This window comes from Panthera leo, chromosome A1, assembly GCF_018350215.1.
Source record: "Panthera leo isolate Ple1 chromosome A1, P.leo_Ple1_pat1.1, whole genome shotgun sequence".
Taxonomy (NCBI): domain Eukaryota; kingdom Metazoa; phylum Chordata; class Mammalia; order Carnivora; family Felidae; genus Panthera; species Panthera leo.
In genome coordinates this window covers 212923170-212941044 of record NC_056679.1, presented here as the reverse complement: position 1 = coordinate 212941044, position 17875 = coordinate 212923170, and the positions used below count along the sequence as shown (strand labels likewise).

The following is a 17875-nucleotide window of genomic DNA, read 5'->3' as shown; positions in this document are numbered from 1 at the left end:
GGGCTACAAAACACCAAGTATTTGAACTCAATAAACCTCCTAGTCAATACCATATTTGTTACTGTTGTATAGTTTTTATTCCTTAATTTTAAAACATTGGACAGTCACACATACTACACTTAAGATCATGGACCATATCACAAAGCAGGGATGACAAACTGGGATAAAAAGCAGTACTAGGAAGAAAAGAAAAACTGATGAAACTAGGAATTTTAAAAAATATTTGTAAAGTTCTTTACTCTTGTTCTATAGTTAAAAAAACTCTACAAAGAAATCATGTTAAAAATATTGAGTTCTAACTCCAATTACAGAAAACATTTAAAGGAGAAACTATTACTTATTTGACATAAGAAATACTTCTGATACCCTAGGGCAGTACTTATCAACTGGAGGAGATTGTGCCCTCCAGGAACATTTGGCTGTGTCTGGAGATAATTTCTGATGGTCAAATTGCAGAGGAGGTGGTGGTGATTGATGTGTGCTACTGGCATCTAGTGGGTAGAGACCATTGATGCTGTTACTTATCCTACAATAAACAGGACAACTACCCACAACAAAGAATTATCCAAAGAATGTCAATAGTGCTGAGGTTGAGAAATCTTGCTCTAGGGCACAAAACCTACAATGGACTATCTATGATTTTAGATAAATTACCCAAGTTACAGGCAGCATTTCGTTACATACATTTATTTTCCTCTTAAAAATGTAGCACATGTTGCAAAAGAAGACCTAAGTCAGATGCTTTTCAATCATAACCATTTAAAACATAAAGAGGCAAAAACATTTTTCAAAACTGTAGATCAAATAAATTTCCAGCTAAAGTTCTCAGAAAAATGTTTAATTTTTAAATTGAGAGTCTATGTCATATAAAACCAAGGCTTACAGATGTTAGCACATGAAAGTGTATTTGTTATTCTAATACACTTAGAATTACACTTAAGTTTTATTATCAAGGCAGAAATGCCTTCTAAAAAAAGGAAAGCCCCAAGTTATTTTAGCTGACAGGTTTTAGATGACCGTAAGTTTTAATATGAGCCAACAAGTTAAGAATAGCTAAGAAAAAAAAATACCCGACGTAAGCTGAAGCTGCACTAACAGAGTGTCTGATTCACGGGTTATAGTACAGGATATTCTTCACTGGTGTGCACAATACCATACAAATATGGCATACAATTAAAATTTGGGGCCATCACATTTTAACCATATTAGGGAAAACACTAATAATTATAATGTATTCAAAGGGAATCAATATGAAACTTATAAGTATGGGTATTATTTCACATAAAAAGTAGAGGACCTGGGAACATTCAGTCTAGAAGAGATGACTGGGGAAGATATGAGAGCTGCCTTCTAATAGAAGAGACTTACTCCATGCTGCTCCAGAGAACAGAACTAGAACCAATGGATGGAAGGGTGGCAGATTTCAGCCCAATATGAAAAAGAAAAAAAAACAAAAACTTAGAACAAAGTCCAAAGAAACTCTTATAATTTATATTTGGAAGAGGTTTTCCACATTTTGATATTAAAAATAGCTAATAATTTCTACATATATGACAACTGAAAGACAGGAAAAGGGAAATTTAAATAGTGGAAAATTGGTTTGGGATTGACATTTTCTATGGATAATTCCACAGCCTTAAGAAAAAAATGCCAATAACATATTATACTTCTTCAAAATTCCTAGAACTGAGAAAAAGAATTATATTTAAAATATAAATACACCAGTTCTGTGAAACTTATATTTAACATTTACTGATAAAATTTCACACATTCAGACTACACTGCATAAAAGGGGTTTGTTTATATAAAAATTTAGATAGTCTTGGACTCCTATACAGTTTCCATTCACCCCACGCTATTTATCAAAATATTTGTTCACACTTCTTGATCCCCAAAACTTGTCCTACAGGACAAAAAAGAGAGTGGGAATAGAATAGGAACATTAAGTCAATTTGACTTATACTGCCTCTGATCCTTAAAAGACCCTGTGACTAAGAAAGGGAGGACAATATGCTCTGGTTTAAGCCCACTGTCCCCTCATAATTATTAACAGTACTCTCTCACACCCATGTGTCTTGGCTTGAACAATAAATCTTATAATCACCCTTCCCAGTAACCATATAAAAAGTATGTCAATACCTTTAGCAATTATCATAAAGTACATGCCTAGGGCTGCCTAACCCAAATGCTCTTAGCCAGATACCTACCCATCATCTGGGCTGAAACTATATCCTCTACCAAAAGCATCATGATGAACGATGATCTAGTCCCAATTCCCAGGGGTTTAAGGGCTAGGGCAGCTGTCTGCTGTTCAAAATAAAGATTCTCTGGTTATCTTAAACCCATCTGGGAAATTCTTTTTCAACTTGAAATATCCTTAGAAAAACTGCCTTTAGTGTGATGTATATGACCAGCCTGGACCATACCAATTCAATTAAATATCTACTGGCTAAGTCTAAGTAAGTAAATTTTTAAAAATTCAAGTTCAAATTAGTTTGAACAAAATTAGTCTTAGGTCGAAATATTTTAAACCAAGGATTGTGCCTACTTTGGAGTGTTAGAATAAAAGATCTTAAATTATATCCCTACATAAAATTTAAGGCTTAATGGTCATTAATTTTTTAAAATAAAACTGGACAAGTAATTAAGAACCCAAGTCTTGTAATAAAAATTTATTTGTGAAATGAGAAGACTTTCATTTTCATTCAGAAGAAGCTTCCATTTAGATAATATCCTTTGTGAATAAATTAAGTCTAATAAACTTCAGTTAGTTTTAAACCAGGACAAACTAAATAATTAACCACAAAACAAACATAAAAATATGTGTAAGCAAGGTTATGAAATACTTGAAGAATCAGACATAAAATGGAAAGGTATTTCTCTTGGGGGTTGAAAAATAAAATATTTAGGGAATTATTAATATTAAAGAGTAATGGCACTTTTTATATTCTTGGACTTAAACTGGAGGTTAATGGCCAGCTTTCTCCCCTTCCTTACCAGAAAGTGAAACCAACCAGAGACCTTACCACAACAGACAGCTAACCAAAATCACCAGACAGTTGGAAGAAAGCCTACTATAAACTGCAAAAGAAACAGGATTGATCCAAAGAAAATGAATATCTCAAGGCAACAAACAAGAATTTAAAAAACTCTGATTTATCCATAAAATAAAAACTTTACACTCTGGTAGAAGATAAAGTTGAGGGATACAGACAAGATCAGAATATGAAAACTAGAAAAGAGAAGATAATCTAGGAAGTCCAATATCCAATTGGAAAGAATTCTGAAAAGAAAAGAAAAAAGCAAATGAAAGAAATTAAGAAATAGTATTTCCCATTCTGGAAGGGGAGCATATATTTTCAAATTTAAAGGGACTACAGAGTGCAAAATTGAATGAAAGAACTACATCTAGAGACATATAACATTTTACAACACTTCAAGGTTTAAAAAAAAAAAAAAAAATCTTTCAAGTCTCCAGAAAGAAAAAAAATAAGTCAGCTGTATACAAATAAATGAAAATCAGACTTTTACTGATAACACTAGTGGCTAGAAGACAGCAGACTGTCTTAAAAATTCAAGGAAAGATGATTATTAATACAGAGTTCTGTACCCAGCTAAACCATCAAGACAGAATTATTCTTTTTGACATTCGAGAACTGAAAGAGTTTACTACCTATACACCACCCACCCCCCTCCGAAGTAACTAACATGAGGATGTACTTCAATAAAAAATAAACCAAGAAAAAAAAAAATGAGATCCTATAAACAGTGGATCCAAATCCAGGAGAGAGGAGAGGCCAGGTCAGCAGCTGTGCAGCAGACCGACACAGGCAATGAGCTTAGACTGTAAGTAAAAACAGTATAGAGGCCTCCAGGAGAGAAATGTCCAGGAAAACAGGATTGGACAAAGGACAGTATACCAGGAGCCTGGAAAAATCTTAAGATACAATCAAGGCACCAAAAAGATGGGGGGGGGGGGGGGGGTGGGGGGGGGGTGGTAATGAAAGGCTTCAGCAAATATGAAATTGCTCAAGAAAGGCATGATCCTGGTAAAAGACACCACAGTTAAGCAATCGGTAGGATGTAAAAAACAAACATCCATTTGAACTTGAACCTAGGAAGATTGTTCTATTAAGTGGCACAGGGTTGTAAAAATGGAACAAACATATTAGAAATGATAATCGTACACCACCACCACTTGGCTCCACAGTAAGTACTACTATTTACAATCATAAAAGAATAAAAGTTTTTGCATTAAAGTTTCAGAATCAACCTAAATTACAGAAGACAAACTACGATTACAGAATATAACATAAATGTTAATCACAAGTACAACCACAGCTAAGTTGGGGGATGGGGTGGGGAAAGAGGGAAAGTAAAGCACCAGAGTTCCAAGATTCTTTTCTTAAAATAGAGAGTACTGAGAAACTGACTACCTTTGATGGAAATGGAGTGTTGAAGTAAGAGAAATAGGCATATCAATGAATTTGGAAGGAGAAATGAGAAGCATGAGAGAGTATGTACTAACTCCTGACTGTAGGAAGTCAAAATATAATGCATAAAAAGTTGATAAATTAAGATACAGAGAAGCATATGATTTCATGATATGCAGGTTAGAAATAAAACCAGAATGCACTAAAAGTAAGGGTCTCTACAAAGTGGAACTGGGAAGAAGGGAGAAGGAAAATAAGGGAATTTTTTCATTAAAAGCCCTTCTATACTATTTTATTTTTGATTACAGTATTATTACTCTAGGGGGGAGCATGAAAGTATTGGAATAGAATTCTCAAACTGGCAACTTGAATAACCAACGAACCACCCACCACAAATTTAAGATACTCCTAATTTCTACATTTCTGGCCTAACCTATACCCAACCCTGAGCCCATTTTTAGCATTTGCAAGTTCCATTAGTATGAGTTGGCTATTATACTAAAGTTATAGTCACTAATGACATTAAAACAACTATGTGTACCAATGACTTGTCCATATAAGTGGCATCTGGTAACAGGGAAAACATTTCTATACCTCTTTTTTTTTTTTTTAAGTTTATTTATTTAAGTAATCTCTACACCCCACATGGGACTCAAACTCACAACCCTGAAATCAAAAGTCGTATGCTCTTCAGATTGAGCCTGCCATGCTACTCTCTATACTATACTATACTCTCTATACTCTATATACCGACTGAGCCACCCAGGTGTCCCAATAAATATTTTTTTTTAAAATTCTAAGACAGTAAATATAACCCAAATAAACAAAAGCTCTTTGGGGTCTTCAATACTTGTAACTGCTTGAGGGGTCCCAAAACTGTACGCTTCAAGAACCACCATTTTATCATAGAGCATTAACTTAGAGTCTATAATGGTATTCATCATTCATTTCCCCACTCTTTAAATTATACCTTTAAACAAAAACATTTCCTTCTATTCTGTAACAGGGAAACAGTTCTCCAGGAAAATGAGCAGTGCACATGGTCAGAGCCCTATATCTGCTGCCTACAGCTGCAATAACCCTATCCAGGGCTCCAAATCTCCCACTTTGCCTACTGTGCTGCTCAACAAACATCATTTTCTGTGTTAGCAGACATGAAAGGCATTGGGAAGCAATGGCCTAGAACTCTGGGACTCCCACGAGAACCAGCACAGAAGGTGAATTAGGAAAAAATCCATTACCCCCACTTCTTTTAAAGATTTTTAAAAAATGTTTATTTTGAGGCATACATGGGTGGAGGGACAGAGAGAAGGAGAGAGAGAAACCCAACAAGCAGGCCCTGCCCTGTCACCACAGAGGCCACACGTCAGGGCTCTTGGGGCTGGTTCCTACAAACCATGAGATCACAACCTCAGCAGAAATCAAGAGTTGGACACCCAACCAACAAAGCCACCCAGGGACCCCCATTTCCCCTTTTAAGGGAAAATTGTAAAAGAAACTTTACTATCTCAGCCTTGGCTCTGGGGAAAGGGGAAAGAAGTCTCCCCTGACAATTAATCACAAGCCAGCCTTCCCCTAGTTTGGGCTCTGGAATGCACATTCTCTAACTAGGAACACTCCAAGCTAAGAAGTTCGTTGAATGTATCTCTGGGCTGATAGTGCTTCCAGATGCCACAAAACACATTTTCCTCTCTAAATGCTACAATGTTCCAAGAAACAGGAGCTCTCAATAAAAACACAACAAAACCCACAAAGAAACAAGTTACTATGAGCAAAGAGTTTGCAGAATAAAAAAAAAAATTTGAAAAGACTAGAAGTATTAGAATTACTGGATACAAAATATAAAATAAGTACACTAAAAAAAGTAAAAGAGACTATCAAAACTAAGACCAAGGACCAAGAAATTGATCAAACACAACCAGATGAATTTTTAAAAGAACAAAACTTCCAGAAACAAAATACACTATATATAAAAATTATAATCAGGAATTTAGAAAGGCATTACATAACTGATTAGACATGGCTGACAAAAAAAAATTAAACTTAAAATTGTCTCCAAAATTACTTAGAATGGACAGAGACAATGAGGTGAAAAATATTAGACGTTAAAAAATCAGGAGGAAAGAACAAAAAGTGGTAAGTTACATCTAAGTAGAGTTGCAAATGGAGAAAAAGGAAACACACCTAAAATGAATGTCTGAGATTTCCTAAAATTAATAAAAAAATAACAATCCTGAGATTCAAAAGCCCCAACAAAGAGAAGCACTGAGGGAAAACAATTTGCCTACAGAGCCTAAGTGGTGACTTCTCAATAATGAGAAACATGAGATTAAAAACACACACAACACACACACAAAATGTTACCAGTAGACCCATATTTAAGGACATTTTTAAAGATTTCCTTTAGGAAAAATGAAAATGATCTCAGAATGAATAAACTTATGTTTAAAAAGTGGTAAATATAGGGTGCCTGGGTGGCTCGGTCAGTTAAGCAACCAACTTGTGGTTTCAGCTCAGGTCATGATCTCATGATTCTTCAGTTCAAACCCCACATTGGGCTCCATACTGACAGTGCCGAGCCTGGTTGGGATTCTCTCTCTCTACCCCTCCCTGCTCGTGTTCTCCTTCTCTCTCTCTCTCTCAAAATATATAAACTTAAAAAAAAAAAAGTGATAGAGGTGCCTGGGCTATTCAGTTAGTTAAGCTGCGACTTCAGCTCAAGTCATGATCTCTCTGTGAGTTCGAGCCCCTCATCGGGCTCTGTGCTGAAAGTTCAGAGCCTGGAGCCTGCTTCGGATTCTGTGTCTCCCTTTCTCTCTGCCCCTCCCCCTACTCGCACTCCCTCTCTCTCTCTCTCTCAAAAATAAACATTAAAAAAATTTTTTTTAAATGGTAAATATGAAAGCAAGTATAATCACTAATATGGGGCACCTGGGTGGCTCAGTTGGTTGAGCCTCTGACTCTTGATTTTGGCTCAAGGTCATGATCTCATGGATCATGGGTTCAAGCCCTCCACCCCCCTCTGCCCCTCCCCGACTTGTGCACGCTCTCTCTCAAAATAAATAAATAACTTAAAAAAAAATCACTGACTATATAATTTTGTTCAACAATGACTAGTTGTGGGGTTAAAAAAATCTAAAATATTGTATAATAATGGCACAAAATCAGGAGAGGATTAAGATTAAAGCATTTTATAGGGAAGCAAAAATAACAAAAACAGGGAGGGGCACAAAACAGAAGAGACTCTTAAATATGGAGAACAGAAGGTTGCTGGAGGGGTTGTGGGAAGGGGGATGGACTAAATGGGTAAGGGGCTTAAGGAATCTACTCTTGAAATCATTGTTGCACCATGTGCTAACTTGGATGTAAGTTATAAAAAATAAATTATAGAAAGTTTTTTAAAAAAAAGGCAAAAAAGAAAAAAAAATAAAGCATTTTAAGTCCTTACATTGTTTAGGAGAGTAAAGATAATGATTAACTTTGGACAGTGTGAAATATCCATATTAAATTTCTAGAGCAACCACTGTAAAACAGAAACAATGTTTAATACCTGATGTTGTAAAAGGAATGAGAAAAAGTCTCAATCAAGAAAATGCAGACTGCTTCTGTCACTCACATTATTAAAGGTGTTTTTTTTTTTCTCCTCTGGAAAACATACTCTGTGTGTGTGCATTATTTTTAATTTTGGATAAAATGTCAAATTGATTGATAGACAAAATGTTTTTTTCTTTTTCATGGCATTCAAAATACAATTTGATCTTTTCATGAGTCCAAATTTAATGCTCAACATTGTTGGACTTCTCTAAATTTTCCAGGTCAAATTATGGCATTTTATGTATCTACCAAAGCACTGAGAGATTTTTCTTTTTCTTTTTTTTCTAATGTTTTAATTTATTTTTGAGAGAGAGAGAGAGTGCAAGCGGGAGAGGGACAGAGAGAGAGGGAGACACAGAATGTGAAGCAGGCTCCAGGCTCTAAGCTGTCAGCACCGAGCCCAACATGGGGCTCGAACTCACAAACTGTGAGATCATAACCTGAGCTGAAACCAAGACCTGGACACTTAACTGACTGAGCCACCCAGGTGCCCCTGGCACTTTTTATATTTTTGAAGTCATTTAACAAATTATTTACAGAAGATTAAGGGATAATAAAAACCTATTAGAAACCCAAATTTTTATTCTGTATGTTCTTGGTTTTAAAACAAACCACGTTCCCTGAGCCTAACTGCTCATCAACTTTTATGCACAAACCACAACATTTCTATCTCGTAAATGTGGAATCCAGATTTCAAATGTATCTCCAATGAGTTCTAATTTATTACTTCTGGCTCTTCTTCCTGCACCTGAACTGTCAAAATACAATGCTTAAAAAGTTTTTTAGAACATTTGATGGCTCCTTTTTTTTTTTTTTTTTTTTTTTTTGAGAGACAGTCATCTTCTTTGCTCCATACAAACATTTTCAATTTTAAGTCTGGAATGATCAATCTAATCAATCTTTTCCTTTCTACATCATCAACTTCCTTCCGATTATCTTTGAATACATATGTACCTTCAGTATCTGTCCACTGATGAATCCTATCCAGTAAATTGTGATGCATAAACATTACAAAAAGATGAAAGAATTCTGCCACATACACTTCTAGCAAATTGAGATGTTGAAGATCTTGTCACAGAATATTATGTAAGAAGTCCTTCCTACTGACTGATTAGATGAGAATACCATATTTACTTTTTTTTTTGAGAGAGACAGGAGAGGAGAGAGAGCAGGGGAGGGGCAGAGAGACAGAGAGAGAGAGAGAGAGAGAGAGAGAGAGAGAGAAAGAGAGAGACCCAAGCAGGCTCTTCACTCTCGGTGCAGAGGCCAATGAGGGGCTCAAACTCACCAACCATGAGATCATGACCTGAGAGGAAATCAAGAGTCATATACTTAACCGACTGAGCCATGCAGGTGCCCTTACCATACTTACCTTTTAATCCTTAGAAAAACTTGATTTTTCACTCACTGATTCCTGACTTAAAAAAAAATGTCATCTAGGATATTGTATCTAAAGATTCTTAGTCTGAGATTTTGCTTTTACAATCAATGTCACTATCATTAGTCTACAGTGATCCTGTTTTTTGGCATTCATGCTATTTATCTAATAATTGTCAAATATTTTCCTGTTAATTTTCTTTTCTTTGCCAATATGCACAAAGTATGAACAGCTTGGAATCCTCAACTGTGCTGAAGGACAAAACTAAAAGCCAACTCTAATGGTAGTGTCTCTTTCTTTCATATTTCTTCAAAGATGCAAAGATGAGGACAATGCAATCAATGTCCTCCAGTTATTTCACTATTGTACTACCCTTCTAGGTGATTCCAACATTTCTCCATTTTTCTATCGTATTAATCTTTCTTAGTGTAGTTGGGAATAAGTGACAAGAGGAAATAATTCCTAGGATGATGAAACAGCAAAATGTTTCAAGACATAGAAAAGTAAAATCACTAAAATCCCATCTGGTAAATCTTAAGACTTATAAAAAGGACCCAATGGATCCATACAGTAATTGCAAGATAAAATGAATTTTACTCCACTTTTAAAAATTAAGCAGATTTTCTTTGAAGACCTCTAAAAAGGAACAAGTCATGAAATGTCAATCCTTTTAACTGTTTATAAATAGAACTGCTCAAAAAAGAAATTCACCAACTATTAGGTACAATAAAAGCTGATGGATACTATAAGGTAATTAAACCAAAGTGCCTTGTAACTTTCCAAACTCAAGAAAAAATATTCTTCCTTACTTCACAAACACATTAACATTTCTTCAGTTAAAGATATGAATATTCACAGTAAGTAAAATGAAAAACAAAACAAAACTAGGGTGCCTTGATGGCTCAGTCAGTTAAGTGACTGACTCCTCTGATTTCAGCTCAGGTCATCTCCTCACAGTTCGTGGGTTCAAGCCCCATGTGGGGCTCTGCGCTGACAGTGTGAAGCCTGCTTGGGATTCTCTGTCTCCCTTTCTCTGCCCCTTCCCTACTCGCTCTCTCTCAAACATTAAAAACAAAAAACACACAAACTAAAAATAGGCTCCTGATACTTCAGATCAATTTTTTATTGTCAAGTGTTTTACAAACTTACCAGGAGTATTTTCAGTAGTTTTTTGATTTCATAAATGTAGATAAGGAATTATAAATGTGTACAATAAGATACTGAAGTCCTTAATAAAGCTAGGATAACCAGATATTCTCAAAGTAATAGACAGCCAGTGAAGATTTTAAGCAGAAGAGTGGTGTGACTGAATTTACATTTTATGATGAGTATTCTGTTTACAATAAAAAAAAAATGGTTTGGGATGTGTAGGACTGGGAGAGTGAGAGAAGCTATAAAGCCATCTTCATAAATAACAGCACTTCGCCCTCATCTCGATGATTATTGTTTAAAAGGTTTTTGTGTTGTTTCCTATCAAAAAAGTATTAGATTTCTTCAAATCTTTTTAAGAACATTCTTTCCCATTTAAAACTGATTACCATATCAATGTTAATGCATTTTATACAGCATATATTTTCCCAGAAATAAAAAATATATTAAAATTTTTATTTTCACTTAATTGATCTTCCCAATACTTTAAGCCCCTTTGATCTCTAGGGCCCTCAAGAACTTATTTGAATACTAAATTAGACCATAAAACTTTTTCAGTTTGTTTTTGTTTTTGAGCCCCCAGGACCAAGGTCCAAGGTGCGTGGACAGAAATGCAGGTTTCTAGCAAGGACTCAGGACACAGGGAGTGAAGTTACCCCATCCACCCTGCAGTGAGGCTGAGAAGCTGGGAGAAGGCCTTCCCCCCTCCAGGAACTCTGTGCATGCCCTACTTATTTCTTTCTCTGGCCTTACCTTAAACACAGATGTTTCCCAAGTTTGTAACCATGGCTTTATTTTTTCTATTTTTCTCTCATTCGTTCAAAATTTTTTACTAAATGACGTAAGCCAGCCATTGTACTTTCTCTGGTTTCACCCATGCTCAACAACTAAACGGGGCATCACTACCATATGAATGATATCCAGATTTACACTACCAACCCTTATCCCTTTCTTAAGCTCCATTCCAAATGTCTACTGAATATAATAGCTAACACTGATGGGGATGTAATATATGCCAGGGACTGTTCCCAGCATTTTGCAAATACTATGTCATTGAATTATCAAAACAACACAATGGAGAATGTAGAAGCCTCCCAGGATGCTGATAATGTTGTTTTTGTTTTTAATCTGGATGCTGTTTACACAGGTAAAGTTTAGCATATGACAGTTCATCATGCTATACTGTGCAGTTTTTCTATATGTTGTACTTCAACATAGAACTTTCTAAAACTCTCAATCCTCTGAAGAAAGGAACAGTATTTTCTCCAGTTTAAAGATGAAGCTTAAATATCAAGAGACTGCCCATGGTCACACGGCAAGTAGTACAGGGAACCAGGATTCACCTCAGGTAGTCTGACTTCAAAGTCATTCCACTCTCAATCATATCAAGCATCATACATTGCCTTCCTGGCTCAACACATTTCCTTTGTCTAAAATGATCTTCCCTCAATTTTCAGAATGAAAGACCATGGAAGTGCATCTCAAACTCCATAGTGAGAATCCTCCAATTCCCCATTTTAGTATTTCATTTAAACTCAAGTATGATCATTATCATGGCATGGTTATTTGCAGGTATATTTGCCCTCCCACAGGACATCCCACAAAAGCATAAACTCCTTGAGTACAGAGACTGCACATATATATTGTAGATATTCATTAAATATTACATGTTACTCCCTAAAAATGTATTTTAATATACATATTATATAGGAAATATTTTTTAAAGCCCAATGTAATCTTTATTTTATTAGTATGTCCTCTACAAGCCTGAATTAAAGAGCTGCACTGCACATAGCTTTCACACAGCACTAAGAAATACTATACTCTGAACAGTGACCCTAATTCTGAGGAAGGAGTGCCAAGGACAATTTATGGCCAAGCATAGTGGGTGCACTGCACACCTTCAATCATTTAGCTAAGTAATTCTAACATACTTTGTCAATTACCACACTTATAAGCCCAAGGCCTGTCTTCTAATTAACATGATGGTGTACTTCTGAAAACTAATTTGGCTGATTTAACGAATATGTCTATTTAAACAGCTATACATTACAATCCAACTGCTCATAAGCATAATTCTATCTCTGGGATCTCTATTTTATTCCAGTTATCTATTTGTCTATCCCTGTAACTGATTAATATGACATTCTCCTGTTTAATACAGTTTGGGTATGTGATAATACAAGACCTTCCTTGTCATATCTTACAAGACTGTTATGACTACTTTTGGACAAACACTATCTTCATTACCAACATTAGAATCTCTTTATCAAGTTAACCCCCGTCCCTCAAGACTGTTGATTTTTATTGGAATTGCATTATATAGATTACATAGAAGAAAGTTGATAACTTGATGGTATTTTTTCACTCCACGGACCCAGTCCATCCTCATTTATTTATGTATTCTTTTATGGCCTTTATATCCTAATGTATTTTTTTCCTTAAGTGTTTTGTAGATCTCATTAGTTCTATTTCTACTTAATAGGTTTTGTGGCTATATAAAAAAAGATTTATTTTGAAATTTAATAATCTAACACAATATTGGTGAAACAGAAAGTTACCAATTCCTGCCTGATTATAGATTCAGAAAATTTGCTAAGTACTTACTATTTCTCTTATTTTTGTCTGTTGGCTGCAAATAAAATAATCATGTTGCTTGCAAATAAAAAATTTCCGGGGTGCCTGGGTGGCTTGGTTAAGTGTCTGATTCTTGATTTCTGCTCAGGTCATGATCTCAAGGTTGGTCATGAAATTGTGCCCCTGGTCAGTCTTAGCATGGAGCCTGCTTGGGATCTTTCTCTCTCTCTCTCTGCCTCTCCCCTGCTCATTCTCTCTCAAAATAAATAAACTTAAAAAAAATCTCCTTCCTTCCCCATTAAAATGACACGGTGGCAGGGGAGTGGGGGAGTGGGAAGCACCTGGGTGGTTCAGTAGGTTGAGCATCTGACTCTTGATTTTGGCTCAGGTCGTGATCTCACATTTGGAGAGACTCCCACTGACAGCACAGAACTTGCCTGGGATTCTCTCCCTTGCGCGCGCACTCTCTCTCTCTCTCTGTCCCTCCCCTCCCCTCAAGTGTCCTCGCTCTTAAACATTTAAAAATAAGTAAAATAAAAAAAACAAAATGACACAAATTGAGGCCCATCAATTGATACTCAATTACCTACTTTTAAAACATTTTACCTTGAGATTATGAAACTCTATACATTAAATATATGAAAGACATCAACTAATGAATTCCTTTAAAACCCTTATAGTATTATTCAAATATCTACACTTCATAGAAAACTAACATTGGTAAAATGCCTACTGAAAATCAGGACCAGTGTAGAAAGTTTTTATATTTAATCTTCACCTCAAGGTAAGTCAGGTGAGGGAACAGTCTCAGAAAGATGAAGTGATTTGGCCAAATGACTGATGGGATAGAGCTGAGATTCAAATCTGAAGTCTCACAAGCTCCAAATTCATGCTCTTCCCATTAGAGTATACTGTAAAGCAGTTTACAAAAGCACAGTCAAGCATACACCTTAAACATTCTCTACAGGAATATTCTGGCTCACACTACCCTTAAGGCTACTAATAACATAGGCAAGAAATATCATCAATGTAACAGTAGTAATCCTTTTGGAAAGAAAATTTTCATTATTTCAAACTCATTCAAGCATTATGAATCCTAAGATCTCTGATTCAACAATGAAAGAGCTGATATAATTAGCAGTTGCAGAATTTTTTTTATAGAGCCAGTAAATTTCCATCACCATGATTGGTTTCAAAAACCTGTTCACCTGGTTTTTCACGTTCTCGGTTAGGGATTACTCCTTTTTTACCCTACTAATGTTACTCTCATTCTTTCCTCAAGAGAGTATTCTTAACACTATATTCAAAATAAACTAAAAAGGAAAGAAAAAAAAAAAATTCACCAGCTATCAACCTACCCAAGTTATCTTAGTGATGTGAGGAGATACTTAACCTTTAGGAACAGATATACTAAACAGATCTTAAGAATCACTGATGAGATGCCTTCTTTTGAATTAGCAGATGCTGAATTTAAACTAATGTCCAGATGATAGTCAAAATCCACTTAAACATTTATCCTTAAATGACATTTGCTAAGATTCTAAGAATATGGGGGTAAAGTATTTTATATTTTTATACAATCTCTACCCAAAAGCCTTTAAATTCAATAAATACTAGATATAAAAAGGGTAAAAAAGAAAGTTACCAAATGATTTTTTCAAATAGCTAACTTTAAATTATTCAATGATACATTATGAATTATATATAGGACAAAGAAAATTAGTTTAAGCAAAAGCTAAAGATTTAGGTTATCCAGGTAACAAACAGCTTGATTAGATAGAAAGAGGACAAGGAACTTGTATGTCCAAGGCTTGTCTAAATAATAAAGGGAGGGGCGCCTAAGTGGCTCAGTCAGTCAAGCTCTGATTTTGGCTCAGGTTTGTGAGCTCCAGCCCCCTGCAGGGCTCTGTGCTGACAGCTCAGAGCCTGAAGCCTGCTTCAGATTCTAGGTCTCCCACTCTCTGCCCCTCCCCTGTTCATGCTTGCTCTCTCTCTCTCAAAAATAAACATTAAAATAAAAAAAAAATTATAAATAAATAAGGGAAATTGGCTATTTAAAACTCTCAAAGAAATGTTTATGTCCTATTAATAGTAAAATATAATGGGATTATATTACTATTTTATTATATATATAATACACATAATATATATTATTTTACATTTTTTTTTTTAATTTTTTTTTTCAACGTTTTTTATTTATTTTTGGGACAGAGAGAGACAGAGCATGAACGGGGGAGGGGCAGAGAGAGAGGGAGACACAGAATCGGAAACAGGCTCCAGGCTCCGAGCCATCAGCCCAGAGCCTGACGCGGGGCTCGAACTCACGGACCGCGAGATCGTGACCTGGCTGAAGTCGGACGCTTAACCGACTGCGCCACCCAGGCGCCCCTTATTTTACATGTTTATTACATATACATGTATCTGTATATGCCACAACCCCTTTCAAAAAGTAAAAACTATGAGAACTTCTCTATCACTGCCAATGAATGAATTAAAAAATTGATTTTGAGCCTATGTAACTATCAGAAAACTTTTTTTTCTATTGAGAACTATCTTGCCCCACATTCTTTGCTACACTAAGTCTTCATAACTGTTGAAATACTTTTTTCCAAGATTGCAAAATTAAATTTATCTGAAAGTTTTTCTTCTCAAACAAAAAAGGTTAGCTCTACTAAAGTAGGTTACCTACCCAACCAAGTCCCCCCCTTTCTGCCATGAAGCCATCCTATTTTTTCACCATACTTCTTATCTGCTTCATCCTGTGCCCCACAAATTAATACTACCAGAAACACATACATATAAACATATAAATTAATACTTAAAAGTATTTTGATTTCTTCATTTCTAAGGAGGAAAAAAGGCCAAAAAAATGAAAAGATTTTATCTGCAACAGTGGCTAATAGGCATAGGTTTATTTACTTGCCTTAAAAAAATACAAAAAGAAAAACAGTAGCTGATGGAACATGTAGCACAAGGACTGAGTGCTTATCATGAAAATATTTAATATGCATTATACAAATAAAAAACTTAGTTTATTTAGAAGTTAGCAGTGAGAAGTAGAATTTACAGCCTTACACAGACAGCTATAACCAAGAAAACTAAGAACTAGAATGAAATGTAGACTTAGGTTACTTTTTTACTTGTATTCAATGAGTTATTTGTATTTGACTCAACACATTATCCACAAGTAAATGCTTAAAATTTCCAAGTTTGCATCCTTTAAATTAAAATAAAAAACAAAAACTAACAACAAAAACTTGCAAAGTAAGCCCTTGGTCTTCCATGTCTACAAGTTACATTATAGTGATTTCTAGACAGGAAGAAAAATAAGCATCAGCACTGCATTTTTTGTATATGCTTTTATTATTAATGCTATTTATCTTCCTTGAGCTGCAGGATTAGCATTATTGGGCCTGATTTCTTTCCATAAAAGCAACCAATTTGCCATGTACTATATCTATATACAAGGACAGAACATATTAACAATTAGTTTTGCTGGCAGATGCATAAATAAGTATAGTTAAAAGACTAGTATTTCCTTATTAGACATATAGATAAAATTTAGTAATTTGGATGGTTGTTACAGTTTACTGAAACTTGAGATTCAAAGCCAATAGAAAAATTAGGTACAGAAATTCTGTACTACTTTTCTATACTGGGATAAAACACATACAACTATTTTATAAAAAAAATGATTAAGTGGGGCGCCTGGGTGGCTCAGTAGGGTTAGGCATCCAACCCTTGATTTCGGCTCAAGTCATGATCTCATAGATGGTGGGATAGAGCCCTACATCGGAACTCTGTGCTGACAGTGCAGAGCCTGCTTGGGATTCTCTCTCCCCTCTCTCCCTGCCCCTCCTTTCCCCCACCTCTCAAAATATAAATGAACTTAAAAAAAAAAAAAAAAAAAAAAAGGTTAAGCATCTTTAAGTTAGCATTTCCTCTCCCATTTTTTTTTTAAACATTTTATTTATTTTTGGGAGACAGAGACAGAGTGTGAGTGGGGGAAGGGCAGAGAGAGAGGGGGAGACCCAGAATCTGAAGCAGGTTCCAGGCTCTGAGCTGTCAGCAGAGACCAATGCGGGGCTTGAACCCATGAACTGTGAGATCATTACTTGAGCCAAAGTGGGATGCTTCACAGACTGAGCCACCTAGGCGCCCCTCCTCCCCCATTTCTATCTGTAGGTCTGGACTAGAAAACAATGATTTCAAAACTGCCAAAGAACCCATTCTATTTTCAGCAAATAATCCCAAAATCTATCACTCTGCCCATAGTAACAACAAAAATACTGTGTGAAACAAGTAAAATTTCTAATGGTTAAATACAGCTTTGTCTAGAACACATAGTACTTGGTAGCACAGGATTTATGGCACAGATGCTGATTAGCTAGCTTGTTTTCCAGGAAAAGAAATGGTTTTTTTCCCCTCTCTCCATGAAAATTATTAGCTCTAAAAGATTTTGATCAAAGTAACTGATGCTTTGTTAGTAGCAAAGAATTTGTTAGTGTTTGAAAAGCCCCAAGATCTTGCCCCCAATATTTTCTGGAATGTCTCAAGATAAAACAGATTTGTAAAAATTGCCACATGCGTTTAAGAAATTCAACGATTACAGGGGCACCTGAGTGGCTCAGTCGGTTAAGTGTCCGACTTTGGTTCAAGTCATTATCTCAGGGCTTGTGAGTTCAAGTGCCGGGATTCCGGCTCTGCGCTGACAGCTCTGAGCCTGCAGCCTGCTTTGGATTCT

General features: G+C 35.7%; 1 protein-coding gene across 3 annotated transcripts in view; it reads right to left on the bottom strand.

Annotated features, from left to right (window-relative positions):
* ZFR (zinc finger RNA binding protein) overlaps positions 1 to 17875 on the bottom strand; it is an 83263-nt gene that overhangs the window by 63254 nt on the left and 2134 nt on the right. For 2 of the 3 annotated variants that reach the window (XM_042952539.1, XM_042952525.1), the window contains exon 3: positions 1369 to 1392. The exons of the other annotated variant lie outside the window; for it this stretch is intronic. In XM_042952539.1, coding sequence (XP_042808473.1) covers positions 1369 to 1392 — 24 coding nt within the window. The remainder of the gene's footprint in view (positions 1 to 1368; positions 1393 to 17875) is intronic. 3 annotated transcript variants of the gene reach the window in all.